At 40.2% G+C, this 17477-nt stretch overlaps 1 protein-coding gene across 14 annotated transcripts in view; it reads left to right on the forward strand.

The window, feature by feature from the left end:
• The window catches only part of CADPS2 (calcium dependent secretion activator 2), a 777539-nt gene extending 760568 nt beyond the window's left edge, over positions 1 to 16971 (forward strand). For all 14 annotated transcript variants that reach the window (XM_040343717.1, XM_040343721.1, XM_040343726.1 and 11 more), the window contains 2 exons: positions 8163 to 8267; positions 16256 to 16971. In XM_040343717.1, the coding sequence (XP_040199651.1) occupies positions 8163 to 8267; positions 16256 to 16426 (276 nt within the window). In that variant the 3' untranslated portion in view covers positions 16427 to 16971. The remainder of the gene's footprint in view (positions 1 to 8162; positions 8268 to 16255) is intronic.
• The last annotated feature ends 506 nt before the right edge of the window (positions 16972 to 17477 follow it).

The raw sequence follows: 17477 nt of genomic DNA on the forward strand, positions 1-17477 counted from the left end.
TATGAACTTTCTTTCCTTCATGGTGGACTTTACATTAGATCATTGTTTATTTCGTGACTGTTCACTGATTATTTATATGTGCACTTATGCATTCAATGTATTACATGACTTAAAATATTGATTAGTATATTCACTTAGAGTCACTATTATTCTGTTTAATTTTTTGTCAGCTGTTTTAGCACACAGCGCCAATGAGGTTATATTAGCGCAACCTTTTTTCTGTATGCAATTGTTTGATGTAGTATAACATCTTTTGGTTGCAGCTTTTCACTTTAGAATTTTCAAACGAGCGCAGTATATTTTTCTTTTTAAATGTAATTTTTGCATGTGTGTGCTGTAATCTGTTTTGTCTAGTACTCAGACTAACGCTGCCAAATTAGGCACCAGCCTGAATATGGGCATCATTTTGTAATCTGACACCTTCTACAGAGTGCTTTTTTAGGCTTGGAAGTGGCACAGACTTTTGGGGTATGGTGCAAGCAAGCATAATACATTCAAGCACCCACATTAAAGCTCTGGGTGCCTGAGTGTGACGTCTCATCATACGCAAAGACAGCTCATGCAAATACTGACTTTTGGAAAGTAAGTATTTGCATAGGAGCCTTCATTATAACCAAGATTTCTGTAGAGGACAGATTACCTAAAGGTACCATCTGGTAAATGGGGCCACCACACACTGCACGGTTTACCTTAACTTCACTCCAGTGCTCTACTCATCACCCTCTTAGCACTGACCCCTCTGTGTCATCATGTACAAGGCAGAGCTTTTAACCCTGCGTTGTATGTGGAGGTGGCAGGTGTGAGCTGGAGTGACCCTTCTGGAGTAAGGAATAAGAAAGGCATTACTTTTTTTTCCTCTGCCCCAGTCCAAAATGAGTATTCAATCCTTGTGGGGGGTACTGTTAAGAGACTGCAAAGGTTTTTTTTTTTCTTGGGCTTTATTAAGTATCCAGTGAATCAGAAATGTTTCTGCTATTGCTGCTAACTAAACCAAATGGGATTTAACAAACTCCGTAATTGACAGCAATGCTTATTAAACGCAGTTTGTATGCAAAATAAAATGTGTGTCTGATCAGTAACAAGTTGCAACTTCTGCAAAAACTGCTTACCACTTTACTTGAAATATTTCATGCAATAACTGCACCAAGAATTTCTACACTTTTTTGGGAAAGGTTACCTTTTTTTGCTTTCTTTGCAATGATTTTTTTACTGATATTTAAGTAAATATTTTAGAACACTGGCTTACATTTTTCATGCAAATGATCATGTAGATTATTATTTTTTTTTGCCTATAAGTGACCATTTAATATTCTATATTGAAAGATTCTAATGGTTGATGCATGCACACAGTTTTTTAAATTGTACTTATTCACATCCTTGCGACAAACATTGGCCAGAAAAGTTTTTCCATTTTTTCATATGTACCTGCTTGATAAAGGTCCTGTTGATTACAATGACAGTACATTGAAAGGGCATGCCAACACACATTACAGTAGTGTAGTATTGCACATAAAAATGCAGGAAAATGCACATTACGTTACTACAATAAAAATAAAGGGCTAAATATAATATTGTACATTTCTTTCTCAAGCATCTGTCTGTGATCCTGACTACAGGTATATAACAGTTAATAATCACAGCTTTCTACAACCATCTCATAAAAGGCTTCACAGCTTTCAGAAGTCACATAAACATCAACAATATTGTCTTGTGATTTGTTGTGTAGATACAGGCGTCGCATTCGTAATACTAATTATTTCTCCTCTCCACCAGCAGAATACATGCATTTTCACACTTGTATACACAAAAAGCATACACCAAGTTTTACAACTAATTGAACTGTGCTAAAAATGTTACAAGCAGGCAACCATAATAAAACCAATATTAATTACAACTGTTTTCTAATTTAGTTTAGGTAGCAGAACAGTGAAATTCTTTGACCACATTTTAAAGCACACAAGAGAAAAAAAAAATCGGGGTATGTTGCTAAATCTCTATTCAGAAGCACTAGAAAGAAACAACTCAAATCCTTGTTAGAAAATTGCAGAGTCTGGCAGTGACAAAGAGCTCATGCTTGTTCTATTGTTACTTCCTCTATGTCCTGAGAGTGGAGCCCTTTACAGCTGCTTGGATCCAGCCTGGCTCAGCTGTACTATTTTAAGAGAGGAGGCTTGTCAATTTCTGGTCACAATAGTTTTTCAGTGCCTGTTGCAGTGCTGAGCACGGTTGGGGATCAATGCTAGCCTTTCAGACTGCACCCTTTTTCATTGCTTTGATTTGTTAATTCAAGACTAAAGGTCCACCAAGGGGGTTTAGGGTGTTTAAGAAAGCTGATGAACTGTTTAAGAAAGCTGATGAACTGGGAGCGTTCGTAGTCTTGGCATGGCAATTTACGTAGTTGGTGGCAACTATCGGCTCCAAGGGAGCTGTGTCCTTGTTGACCCACTTGTTATTAAAATGCACAAGCACTGTGTTTCGCAATATTTCAGCCCTATTTCTTTGTCAATACCACCTTCTGAGCCGTTCAGCTTGTTGGTTGCTCTAAAGATTCTCTTAGATTGGGTTTGAAAACTTCACCTTAAACACTAGATTAGACTGATGTTCTGTTTTCCGTGCTCCTGTTGATTTGTTGAACCTTTGCAGGGCTGGAAAGCAAGTAGCAGCTTGATGGGGAGACAGCCTGCTAATATGATTTACCAGTCTACAGTCATGCACAATAAGTGTGAATAAATACAAGGGTCTCACAGAATCAACCCTAGCCTTTCCTTTCCTCTTATTTTTACTTGTCAGGAAAATAATGCATGCCCTTACAGGAGCTTGATGTGCTATGAATAAGATATAAAACAATACCATTTTTTAAAGTGGTTTGGAACTGTCAAATACATGGCATGAGGACAAGATGAGTGCTGCTGTTCAGACAGTATAGAATAAATTGCTCGATTTTCTGTACAGTGCCATTGTAAAACAGCTGCTAAACATTTAACCTTGTGCTTACAAAGAGGAAGAAAAAAACATTTTCTAGAAAACTCAATAGCTGTATAGATCTGAGATGCTTTACTTCAAGGTGCTCTAGAGATGGAAAACTTTCTGTCAGCAAAGCCAAAATATTGTAATGGTAGTTTGTAAAAAAAAAAAAAAAAAAAGATTTAATTTATTTGAATATGCTGTATATTTCATCACAATAGTCCTTTAGAGAATGGGGAAACATAAATTTCTGTCCCTGCCTCTAAATTAACTAATTTTGTTATAGGGAAAACGGGGCACACTGGCATAGTGTAGCACATATTACGTAGTTGCATAGTCGGGTTGAAAAAAGACACAAGTCCATCAATTTCAACCATGTACGTATTGCATGATATATTTGCATTTACACAAATAAAGAGATATTCTAGCTTGTGGTTTCAGGAGTAGATTTTTTGCAAGCTTGTCCACATGTGACCAGCTACGGGGCTTATACACTGCACCAGAATCCTAAATAACTTTCAAGCAATTCATCCCAACTCAAAGTGTACAGTGTGCCATGTTATAGTATGTGGCAGTGCATTTTGGGTGACTTCCTCTTTCCCTACGGTGAGAGCCCTTCATCTATACTGGCTAAAGCCACTTAGAAGCCAATACAACTGTTCATGTTTGTGAGTGAAATATATTATTTTTATTTTACCATTTCATTTAACAATTAGGAGTTCAGGTTTTATATTTTTAGATACTGTATATGCAAATTATATTTGCTTAAACTAATTAGGATTATTAATGTATTTTAATGTTTAAAAAACTGACTCATAGTTTGTAATTAGATAAGAAGGCTCTACTTCTTGCGTTGAAGTGCTGTATAATAGTTGTGCTGTTTCTCAGATTGCAAGCCTGTATGTCTGTTGACTTTCTGAAAACAAATAATTCTGTATGTTACCGAAGTCTTGAATGGCTGTAATGCAAGGAGGCAGGGTGATTGTAATGTTTAAAACAATAAAAACAGTGGGAGCTGCGGTGGCTCAACACGATTGGCACTGCGCTGATAAGCCATTCACCTCTGCAGCTAGGGGTTTGGATCCCGGTCTCGGCTACATGTGGATGGAGTTTGGTGGTCTCAGCCCGGCTCCCAGTGGGTGTGCTATGCGAGGTAAGCCTGCACTTAGTACGCCCACCCCCCTCCTACAAAAACCACCACACTTACACGCACTCGAAATTGGGTTAACATGCACGCACTTTGACCACGCGGTCTCTAAAAAAAAAGAGAGGCGAAGGACTAATGGGGCTGGTTGAGCGGGCAAATCCTCTCAGTCCCTCTGCCCCGTTGGGCTTCAAAGTGGAGCAGGTAGGATGGGCTGTGTGGGAGGATCCCCTCACACACCCGCCATTGCCACCCAGGGCATGGAGAAAGGTGGCAGATTGCCTCTGGGGGAGGCCTGCCTACTCCCAACTCCTGCAGTCCGGCTCCTCTCTCGAGTACACGCACAAATACACAAAAAAAATAAGCACAAGCAATTTATAAATGTTAAAATCACATCGGAAAATTTTTAAAAATAAAAACTCCAGTAATAAATCAAAATATATGATCACTGAAATATACTTTCCTTTTAAGAGACACTAAATCCTGTTTAGACTCCCTATCGGCAGGTCAGCAAGTGTTGATCTCACTAAGGGCCAGTTCACATCAGTCGCAGTTCCGTACAGTTGTGTGTGCATTTTTTTCTGCACTAAAAATGCATGCACAGTGTTTTCCATGTATTTCAATGGCTCTAGTTCACACCATGCAGTCAGTTTCCGGTGCAGAAACTGACCGGAAACTGACTGCATGGTGTGAACTAGAGCCAACTAGAGCCATTGGAATACATGAAAAACACTGTGCATGCATTTTGTGCAGAAAAAATGCACACAGAACTGAACAGAACTGCATCTGGTGTGAACTGGCCCTAAAAGTATTTTTTTGTATTATAAGTGGTGAATGTGTTTTTATTAAAATGTAACAAATACATGATCTGAAAGTTTACAGCTTAGGATTCCATGAGTAGCCTAGACTAGAGCCCACATTTGCCTAGACTACATGGCAGTGAGGAGAAGTTCAGACACCTGTTGAAGGTCAAGGAACACAAAACAAGTCTTGCGAGCAACCCTTTACCGAATATATTAGTATTATGTGTATTAAAATATCAGCTTTACCTTCCCACTGGTCTCTTGTCATTTACAGAAGGACAGAATTAGAAATATTATTATAAGACTGGCTAAAGATTAATCTTTTTTTTTTTTTTTTGGCCAGCCAGTTGATCCAAAAAATAAGATTCACCTTTCACACATTCAAGGTGGATGTGAGAATCCTACCCTCAACTGCCAGAATACAATAACGAGCGCTGTAGCTGATTGGCAGCATGCGGTAATCGAACACCAATTTTCCAACTTTCAGTTTGAGAGGAGTTGATCACTAGGTTGACTCCTCTTGAGTGTGGACCGCCATAGATGGAACCAAATTCAGCTCATCCCTGCTGAACTGGCCACATTTCATTCTGTGGCCTGCTTAACAGGATGATGGACCTCCAAGAAGAAAGGGCTATGTTTGGATATCTACTGCACAGACGAACTAACAAGAGGAAGGGAGATAGTTTTCTGCTTCACTAATCTCTCTTTCACTTTCTTCACCCTTCAGTTCTTTTGGTAAATTTGGCCATAAAAGTCTAGCAGTGACCAAAAAATGTAAACAAATTAAGCAAATGGTTTGAATATCTTAAGGCTTTGTACTGTGCCCCCCCCCCGTACCTTGCTGCCCTAGGCACAAGCCATGTGGGTAAATACATCTTTGTATTGGAGACCTTCTTGAAAGGTACTTCTTGGCACACCTTTCCCCCTCTTGTACTTAGACACAGAGCTGCTGGAGAGTTTCTAGGGGTTGTCAAGAGTGCGGAGTTGGCCAATGCCATCACACAAACGCCCTCTGGGGTCTTACAATGAGAATAACAATACAGTCTCAGAGATTTTCATTCTTAGCCTCTTCTTTAATATCTCCCTTCTGTCTATCTTTGTTTCTTCAAACTAGACCTGCTGAGAGAAATGCAATATCCTTGGTGCTTCCTTATTACCTCTGATTTGTCTTGCAGAGTCATTTATTTTTCGCTACTGTTGTTGAAGGTTAGAGTTTCCCCCTGCAATTAAATATTCCATCACATGTGGGTGGGGTAAGGTCCTTCAGGACCAAAAGTGCAGTTGCATGTTAACAAAGGAAAACAAAGCATACTGGCCAGATTCATTTCCGCTTTTCCACATAACCGGTTGAAATATTTTGTGCTTATATCTTTTATATGAAGATAATTATTAAAGGAGTTCTGTGGTCACAGTATACACTTTTGTTTTTTTAACATAAGTATTTTATAAGAATCTTTTTAATAATCCAATGTAAGCTTACGTGAAAAATGTTGTGGGTGCTGCCCATCTCTTTCCACAAGTTACTGGATTCCATGCATTCCCTTCTCTTCTGCTTATTTATTTTGCTTTACTTTCAATTTCTAAGGACTACATACCACATGGTACCTTACTGCCTGCATTCAAAGATTCTTGTTCTCCCTCTGCCTCCTGGGACGACTCCTCTCAGCACCTCTGTAGTTCAGAAGGGCCCTGTGAAATGTATTACACAGCAGTGCCTACTGGCAGGCATAGTGAAAATGAACAATTCAAGGATGTAAAGGTTTACAAATTTCAAGATCATTCAGATTAATAGATGTATCCAGGAAATAACTAAAATTCAATGTGAAATTAAATATATGAATTAACATTTTGACCCAAGTTGCACTTTAAGATCTCTGTTGCACTAAAATCTTACTAATCTTACTCATGGTCACTTGTGAAACATATATCCAAAACATATTTATTTTTTTGGATAAAGAAGGAAGGGATAAGAATCATTGTAAGGTTTATATTGCTGTCTGTGTCCTAGCTAGAGTCACCCTTGCTATTTTTTTTAAAGCGGAGCTCCACCCTAAAGTGGAACTCCTGCTGATCGGAACCCTCCCCCCTCCGGTGTCACATTTGACACCTTTCAGGGGGAGGGGGGTGCAGATACCTGTCTAAAGACAGGTATTTGCAACCACTTCCGGCCACACAGTCTCGGGCAGACTGCGGGCATTACATCACCTCCCGTCCCCCCCGTTGTGTGCTGGGAACACTCGGCTTCCAGTACACAGCGGGAGCCAATCGGCAGGCGCAGCGCAACTCGCGCATGCGCCGTAGGGAACTGGGCAGTGAAGCCGGAGCGCTTCACTTCCTGGTTCCCTCACCAAGGATGGCGGGGGGGAGCAGCAGAGTGACGAGCGATCGCTCGTCCTCTGCTGCGGACTGCGCTGGACTCCAGGACAGGTAAGTGTCCTAAAATAAAAGTCAGCAGCTGCAGTATTTGTAGCTGCTGGCTTTTAATATTTTTTTTTCAGCGGACATCCTCTTTAAATTACCTTTTTTAACAAGACAAAGTGATGGGAAGTCTCAAAATGAAAGTTAACCCTTTTTTGTTAAAATTTCCACTCATCTCTGAGACAGGAAGAGAAGGGAAACCGCAACAGACAACAAAAACGTTTTTTTGATTGTGCATACAATTTAAAGTTTTTTTTTTTTTATAAGGTGTCCATACATAAAATACTGTATTAACCAGCTGATTATTATCAGGTGACACTGTATTTTCTTTCTCTTTTTTTTTTTTTTTTTTTTTTATGATTCCTGTGATATAATTCTGATGTTAGCCATTTTTGGTCACTGTCATTCTGCTTATTTCCATTACAATAACATGAAGGTCCAGGTGAAACAATAATGCATATTAGAATAACAATGATTCAAATGTTTTTGTTTAGACAATGGCTGCATATCAAAACCTGATGTGTGAATATTTTTTGCCACAACTGTAGAATTTCTGAAATTATTTAGATTTGAATATTGGTGGTGCAAAATGTTTTTTTAATGAATATTACAACTTGAAAGCAGAACAGTTAGTGCTAATTCACATAAAGAAAAGTCCAGGTCAGCTTGTTGGGTTTCCTGGCAAAACATACAATTATTTTATGAAGAAATTATAGTATTATTAACTTCAAGTGTTGGTCTGTCATCATTTCAAAGTGTTTTATTAGCACTCATTATATTATCAGTTAAATTAATACTGCAGAGCCTTCTTTTCTCCTTTTTTTTTTTTACAGCAATGGTACAGTAAATCAGTGAAAGTCATGTGTGTGTGGCTGGCTGACAGATTAGACCTTCAACTGCATGTGTACCAGTTAAAGACAATCATCAAGATTGTAAAGGTGAGCCATTCTATTGTGGTAACTAGTTATTGTTGCATGCAATAAACATAATTTCAACAGTTTTTTTTTTTGTGCTTTTATTCTATTTTTGTTGGGGATTGTTCTACATACAGTGTGTGTGTGTGTGTATATATATATATATATATATATATATATATACTGTATATATATATATATATATATATATATATATATATATATATATATATACACACACACACACACAAGTGAGTACACCCCTGACATTTTTGTAAATATTTTATTATATCTTTTTATGTGACATCACTGCAGAAATTACACTTTTTTACAATGTAAAGTAGTGAGTGTACAGCTTGTGTAACAGTGTAAATTTGCTGTCCCCTCAAAGTAACTCAACACACAGCCATTAATGTCTAAACTGCTGGCAACAAAAACGATTACACCCCTAAGTGAAATGTCCAAATTGGGCCCAATTAGCTATTTTCCCTCCCTGGTGTCATGTGACTCGTTAGTGTTACAAGGTCTCAGGTTGTGAATGGAGAGCAGGTGTGTTAAATTTGTTATTGCTCTCACTTTCTCATTCTGGTCACTGGAAGTTCAACATGGCACCTCATGGCAAAGAACTCTCTGAGGATCTGAAAAAAAGATGGCCAATCAAAACCTCCTCCAGATACCCAAAGCCAGATACAAGTCCAAAGGGGATCGAAGATTTGCAGTCCAAGGACCCCACCTGTGGAATGCACTACCAACCACCATCCGACTGGAGTCGGACCACTTGGCCTTCAGGAGAAAGATTAAAACCCATCTCTTCTGAGGTCAAGGGGTTCCTTACCCATGAAATGGATACAGTGCCCAGAGGCGATTCAGTTCGCATGTGTTGCGCTTTACAAGTCTCTCTCTCTAAGAAGATTGCCAAGACCCTGAAACGGAGCTGCAGCATGGTAGCCAAGACCATACAGCAATTTAACAGGACAGGTTCCACTCAGAACATGCCTTGCCATGGTCAACCAAAGAAGTTGAGTGCACATGCCCAGCGTCATATCCATAGGTTGTCTTTGCGAAAGAGACCACACACTGCCTCAAATTGGTCTGCATGGCTGTCGTCCCAGAAGGGAGCCTCTTCTAAAGATGATGCATAAGAAAGCCCACAAACCGTTTGCTGAAGACAAGCAGACTAAGGACATGGATTACTGGAACCATGTCCTGTGGTCTGATGAGACCAAGATAAACTTATTTGGTTCAGATGGTGTCAAGCGTGTGTGGCGGCAACCAGGTAAGGAGCACAAAGACAAGTGTGCAGACTGGGCCGCAGGACAGTATTTAAACATAACAACCCCAAACACACCTCCAAGATGACCACTGCCTTGCTAAAGAAGCTGAGGGTAAAGGTGATGGACTGGCGAAGCATGTCTCCAGACCTAAACCCTATTCAGCATCTGTGGGGCATCCTCAAACGGAAGGTGAAGGAGCACAAGGTCTCTAACATCCACCAGCTCCGTGATGTCATCATGGAGGAGTGGAAGTGGACTCCAGTGGCAACCTGTGAAGCTCTGATGAACTCCTTGCCCAAGAGGGTTAAGGCAGTACTAGATAATAATGGTGGCCACACAAAATATTGACACCTTGAGTGTCCAATTTTGAAATTTTCACTTAGGGGTGTACTCATTTTTGTTGCCAACGGTTTAGACATTAATGGCTGTGTGTTGAGCTATTTTGAGGGGACAGCAAATTTACACCGTTATACAAGCTGTACACTCATTACTTGAGGATGGGCTATCTGTTCGCCGAACAGCGAACAATTTGGGGTGTTCGCCACAAATTCGAAAAGCCGCAGAACACCCTTTAAGAGTCTATGGGAGAAAACAAAAGTGCTAATTTTATAGGTTAATATGCAGAGTATTGTCATAAAAAGTGTTTGGGGACCTGGGTCCTGCCCCAGGGGACATGTATTAATGCAAAAAAGTTTTAAAAACGGACGTTTTTTTGGGAGCAGTGATTTTAATAATGCTTAAAGTGAAACAAAAGTGAAATATTCCTTTAAATTTTGTACCTGGGGGGTGTCTATAGTATGCCTGTAAAGTAGCGCATATTTCCCGTGATTAGAAAAGTCCCTGCACAAAATGACATTTCTAAAGGAAAAAAAGGAATTTAAAACTACTCGCTGCTATAATGAATTGTCGATTCCCGGCAATACAGATAAGTCATTAAAAAAAAACAGCATGGGTTCCCCCCTTAGTCCATTGCCAGGCCCTTTGGCATGGGTTCCCCCCAGGTCTGGTATGGATTTTAAGGGGAACCCCGCACCGAAATTTAAAAAAAATGGCGTAGGGTCCCCCCTAAAAATCCATACCAGACAAGCCCTTCAGGACTGGTATAAATATTAAGGGGAACCCTGCGCCATTTAAAAAAAATGGTGTGGGGTTCTCCTTGCGTCAGAGGGGGTTCAGGGTCACCCGCGCATGTGATGGTGGCCCCACCCTCAGCTATAAAACAGCGGTCACACCAAGCGAGCGTCATTTGGCCGGGCGGCTCTTATGAAGCGTCTTGTTTGTAGCGTCTGTTTTTTTTCTCTGTATCGCTCGAGAGTGGATTACTTCGTTGGAACCTTTTTTTTTCTCTTTTAATAAAGGACTTGTCCCAAACTGTCTCCTGTGGTTTTTAACATTTTGACACTTTTTGTGTGTGAAATGGTAGGGGTACAATGTACCCTGTTACCAATTCACATGGGGGGGGGCGGCATCTGGGGGTCCCCTTTGTTTAAGGGGGCTTCCAGATACCGATAAGCCCCCCCGCCCGCAGACCCCCACAGCCACCGGGCAAGGGTTGTGGGGATGAGGCCCTTGTCCCCATTAACATGGGGACATCCTCCCCAAGTTGAGGGCATGTGGCCTGGTACGGTTCAGGGGGGGCGCTCTTGTCCCTCTTTTCCTGCGGCCTGCCAGGTTGCGTGCATGGATAAGGGTCTGGTATGGATTTTTAGGGGGGACCCTACGCCATTTTTTTTACATTTCGGTGCGCGGTTCCCCTTAAACGTATTGCTGTCTAAAGTATGGCCGTCGTTCCCGCGTCGAAATTTAAAAAATAACGTTGTTTGCGTAAGCCATCCGGGAATACGGAATTACGCTATGCGCGTCGCCGTTCGAAAAAATGACGTCACTGCGCGAAAAGCACGACGGGAATTACGAAACGGAGCATGCGCAGTAGGTCCGGCGCGGGCGCGCGCCTAATTTAAATGGCACACGCCCATTTGAATTGGCCCGCCTTGCGCCGGAGGCCACCGGCGTAGTTTTCATCGCAAGTGTTCTGTGAATCAGGCACTTGCGATGAAAACTTGTGGCGGTGTAACGTATCTACGATACGTTACGCCGCCGCAGTTCTATGTGAATCTGGCCCCATGTTCTTAAATAAAAAAAGTTAACTGATCTAGTAGACATTGGATACATTTAATGCTCACGTAAATCATAGACCCTGGAATAATGAAAGCTATCACCAGATGGAAGTTTTGTTATTTATCAAAAATTAAACGAATTGTTGCTGAAAAGTTTTAGCGGAGGTCAACATTTACTTTAACTGTGAAAATGTATAAATAGGAAATGGAAATGACAGCAAAATGTTCTCTTCATTTTTAAACCAAAGATACTATTTTTTTTTTTATCATACTGAGAAAACACCTGTGTATAGTCTCTCGTTCCAAATTTCTGATCAATAAGATTTTCTGTAGGATTCGCTTTCACACATATTTTTACAGCTTGATAAATGAGTAATAATTCAAACAATATTTAAAAAGGTAATCATTTAGAATAAAATATACCATCTTTAAAGGGGAAGAGTGTAAGTGTAAGAAAAAAATTTAATAGAAATCATTACCTGTCCTTTTTTTTAGCATGGATGGGGACTTCTTCCCTATTCAGTCAGTTTCCTAAAAGTGTTCCTTAAAGTGTATGTGATATTCATAGGTGTGCGCATTAGGGTGTGCACCCCAAAACTCTAATGCTTTTCTCTGCAGCCTCATTTGTCCTGGACAGTGAATGAATGAGAAGTGCTCTGTGCTGACCGGCTTCCTGTTCATTCAGAAACTGAAGCATAGTAAACCCAGCTGCAGCAGCTGGGGGAGGGGTAACATGGGGCTAAGCCTGGCCAGGAGGGGGAATCTGCACTGCACATAGTGATTAGGGTGTGCCCAGGCACACCCCCTGCGCACACCTATGGTGATATTTCAGAATGCCTCAAGACGTTAGATTATTACTGAAAATATGCCTGATGACATTAGAAAGATCGGAGGAATTCAGACACTAAATGCATTGTGCAGACCATTTCTGCCTTGCTTTCCCTCTATGAATGGGCTGCTAGATATTAGTAATGTCAAACAGTATGGAATCCCTTTTGTACACTTGTACACAGTTAAGGATTTTTTTTGGCATATAGTCCAGAGCATGATTAAACTATTTAATCAAACAGGTGCTAATGATTGATCACTTCAGCTTCAGAAGGTTTACCCCCTCTTCCTTACCAGGCCATTTTTTGCGCAACGGAACTGCATTATTTTAACTGAGAATTGCGTGGTTGTGCAATGCTGTACCTAAATAAAATTTGTCCTTTTTTTTCCCACAAATAGCTTTCTTTTGGTAGTATTTGATTACCTTTGCGTTTTTATTTTCCTTTGCACTATAAACACAACCATAGACAATTTTGAAAAAATAATAGGTACGTGATCTGGCACAGAGCGACCGACCTACTGCCTTATATGTGCATGGGATGGTCCACAAGTGGTTACCAAGATAAAATGGACAGAATCAGTTTCGTAGGTAGAATGAAAATGGGTTAGGAAATGCCATGTTTTGCTAACGAGGTCGCCAAAGACCTTCAATGTAAAAAAAAACAACATATACAATAATAACTTACTGCAGTAGCACAATATTATTATATAGGATTTATATAGCTCAAACACTTTACACAGTACTTTACAATAATAAGAGAGACAATATAATTACAATACAGAAGGAATAGGAGGGTCCTGCTTGTGGATCCTACAATCTAAAGGGAGGTGGTACAAAAGGTAATGGCTGCAGGGGATGATCTGATGGAGGTGACACAAGTGTAGTTCTTAGGTGGAGGTGGGGGTTAGGGGTAGGCTTCCCTGAATTAGTGAGTTTTCAAGGATCGCCTAAAGGTGGACATAGGAGCTGACCGGACATACTGGGGCAAGAAATTCCAGAGGATAGGAGAGAGGCTTTGGGGAAGTCCTGTAGGCGAGCATGGGAAGAGGTAACAAAGGAGCTATAGAGTAGGAGGTCCTGGCAGGAGCGGAGAGGAAAATTTGGGCAGATATCTGCAAATGAGATTGGCGATGTTGTGAACTGCCTTGTATGCTGTGGTTAGTATTTTGAATTTTATATGGTGGGGTTGGGGAAGACAGTGAAGAGATTGGCACAGAGGGGCAGCAGTCACGGATCCGTTAGTAAGGTGTATTATTTTAGCAGCAGCTTTCATGATAGACTGAAGGGGGAATAGCCTGTGTAAAGGTAGGCCAGTGAGAATGGAGTTGCAGTAGTCAAGGTGGGAAATGAGGAGTGAATAAGTTGTTTTGTGGTGTCGTTGGTTAGGAAGGATTGAATTCTGGAGATGTTGCGAAGGTTAAGGCAGCAAGCTTTAGCCAGTGATTGGATGTGGGGGCTGAGGGAGAGGTCAGAGTCTAGATTACACCCAGCACCCTGGCATGTGTGGAGGGAACAATGGTTGTGCTGTTGATCTCAATGGTAAAGTCATGGGGAAGGGATCGGGGAGGAGGAAATATTACAATCTCAGTTTTAAAAAGATTCAGTTTTGAGGAAGTGGTGTGACATTCATACTGATGGGATCTATACAAGGGCAGGTGCTGCAGTGATGTGGAAGTGGTGGCATTGTGTGGGCTCAGAATGAACAGGAGTGACGGGGATATGTACAGGTTGTGGGGTGGAGAAGGGAGGTAAAGAAATTAGAGGGCAGAGAGAGGAGAAAAGAAGGCAGAGGAATTTTAAGGAATACTGATGTAAAGTGTACACAGTATATTGCCATCTAATCTCTTCTGAAACAGACATCATGCTAACTTTCCTTTTCAACTAGAAAAAGTTCAGTGGTATTATCAGAACAAACTTGGCAAAAAAAATAGGTCACAGGTACGCCATCTACAGTCAAAGTCTGGCCAGAAGTGGCCTTCATGGAAGACATGCAGATAAAAGCCATACAAGCCCCTCTGCTATGCACAAGAACTGGTGAGCAGAAAGATGGCAGCAGGTTCCCTGGATTAACCACTTAGGAAGAATTGGCTGCCCAATGACTGGGCCATTTTTTGCGATTCGGCCGTGCGACGCTGTACCTAAACAAAATTGACGCCCTTTTTTTCCCACAAATAGAGCTTTCTTTTGGTGGTATATAATCATCTCTGTGATTTTTATTTTTTGCACTATAAACAAAAGAAGAGCGCCAATTTTGAAAAAACACAATATTTTGTACTTTTTGCTATAATAAATATCCCTGCGCCTGCTATCCCACCTAAAGGGACTTACAGCTACGACGGTTCGCTGGATCCTGCCAACCTGCTGCCGTATATAGACAGCGGCTGGTCGGCAAGTAGTTAATGAGTCCAAAATTATGTTTAGCTGTAACAATAGGAAGTTTGTACACTGGAGCCCTGCAGAGGTTTACAATAAATGTTTGTTTGTAAAAAAATAGTGAAGAATGGTGCAGGTTTCTTGCAGATGTGGGGCTGCAAGATAATGACCCCAAACATACAGCCAAAGTCATAAAGAAGTATCTTTACTGAAAAAAACAACATGGAGTCCTGGAAGAGATAGTATAACCGCTCTAAGTTCCCTTATCTCAATATTACTGAGTCTTCTGGGAGTACATGAACACAGGGAAGCAACTGAGACGGCCCAAACAGAACTGTGGCTAGTTCTCCTAGATGTTTAGAAGAACCTACCTGCCAAGTTCCCTAAAAACTGTGTGCAAGTGTGCCTAGGAAAATGGATGTAGAGAAGACCGTAGATAAACAGGTGCAACTTATGTAGGAGAATTGGCTTCATCTCCATGTATCACCTGAGGCCAGTCACTTCACTGGGTATATGTTACAGTGACCCAAAAAGACAAAATGTAGGTGCTGCTCAGTTAGAGCGGTAAAGTTCAACTAGACCTCCCTGAGTGCAGGCAGGGGCAGAGGCTCGTCCTAGCTGCAAGCGGTGTAAAAAAAAAAGATCCATAAGCCACACATAATAAAACAGACCCATGTGCATGAAGTTAGATGAAGTGATGAATGGCAGCCTCAGGCTTGACTCCGGCCAGGCCACACTTCCAACACATTTCGCTCCACCCATTGGAGCTTAATCATGGGAGTTCCAAGGGGCCAAGCTTAACGCTGTTGGGGTGTGGCCTGGCTGGACTCCAAGCTGAGGCTGCCGTTCATCTCTTTATCTCACTTCATGTACATGGGTCTGCTTCATGATGTGCAGCTTATGGATCTTTTCCTTTGACATTGCTAGAGGGTTTACAACCACTTTAAAGCTTTGATTACATTATTGCTAGTATGGATAAATGAAGAGTAATAGAAGGACTGAAATACTTATCTTTTCCTGGACAATATGCCTTTCCAGGTTTCCTCCAGTCCTGCCTACACATACCTAGGAATTTGGTCATGTGATCTTTGCTGATGACAAAGATGGGAGCTCTGAATAGCTGATCCTCCACTTCAGACCACAGAATTCCTAAATTTTTAAATATGATCTTAAATTTATTTTTTAATTTTCCTGTTTAAAAGTTGAATATGATAGACTTTCCTTTTTTTGCAAATATTTTGGCTGTCAGAAGCAGTTTCTTACAACTGAAGAAAAAAATATGTCTTCTACATGTGCATTGCCACGTGTAAAATTCTATTTTGCTGTTATTCTAAACATTAATGTTTTGTGATATTTAAGATAGAAGATGTAATGCTACCCTACACGGACATTTTCAATGAATTTTTATTTTTCTTGCAGAAAACCTACAGAGACTTTAGGCTACAGGGAGTGCTCGACGGCACACTAAATAATAAGACATATGAGACAATTCACAACCGTTTAACTATGGAAGAGGCTACGGTAGCAGTTTCTGATAGGGGAGGACTCCAGGGGATTTCTATGAAGGACAGTGATGATGAAGAAGAATGACATATCAATATTTATATGTTTGCAACATGCTCCATGTATTTTTACCCGTTATGTATAGAAATGTTTTACTTCACACAAAGTCCCTATAGACTGCTTATTCAAACCCTTTTAAAATACATGTGCCAAGGAGTTAAAGAAATAGTACAATAAATACACAGTTTGGATCTAATTTTGTGCAGGTTTAATATCATAAGAATTATTTTCTTTTATATGGATTTCTCAGAAAAGCTCCAACTTAAAATAATATATTGTTATTATTACTATTTACCTATATTTGTATTGAATTTCTCAATCGTGCAATGGCCTGCATTTTTTTTTTTTTTTTAGCAGTCACAATAAAAGTGAATCATTTCCATATCCTGTTGGCCATTGCCTCCAGAAGTACCTTGTTTTTATGTCCAGCCTGAGTATGACATTTCATTGTAAAAAACTTGCAGAGACTTGTGAAAATATGCATATTTTAAGTCTACAGTTTCATGGACCTGTAGGGATTATTTTTTTGTCTCTATAAAATGTTTAATAAAAGTTTGATATGTTTACAGACATATGTGGCCTTTCTTCTTTTTACGTTCATATATAAAATCTAGAAGGCATTTGATGTATAATGGTTAAGACAGACCTTTAGGGCTAGTAACAGGTCAGATTATAAGATCTGTCTCCTTGTCACTGTGAATTAGAACATTCATCTTGTAGCTGTCTAATAACTGAAGAACACTCTTGCTGATGATTCCAACTGCACCCATTGTAATTAAAATCAACAAATGATTATTAAATATCAGAATACTTAAAATACAAGAAGCTGCTAATATAATTATTAATATTTTTCAATATGTATATAGTGCCAACAGTTTTCACAGCACTTTTCAAAATAAAGGGAGAAAGTATAATTTCAATACAAAAGTAGTAAGATGGTGTATTGTTGAAGAATGTGTTTTTAAACATTAGTTATATGCAGGGCTTTTTTTCTTAAACAATAGGTGCTGGAACCCAACCATAGCCCCCCAAAACTCCTCCACCTACACACACAACCTCCAAATCACATCAAGTAGTG

Source organism: Rana temporaria, chromosome 3 (assembly GCF_905171775.1).
Source record: "Rana temporaria chromosome 3, aRanTem1.1, whole genome shotgun sequence".
Lineage (NCBI taxonomy): Eukaryota > Metazoa > Chordata > Amphibia > Anura > Ranidae > Rana > Rana temporaria.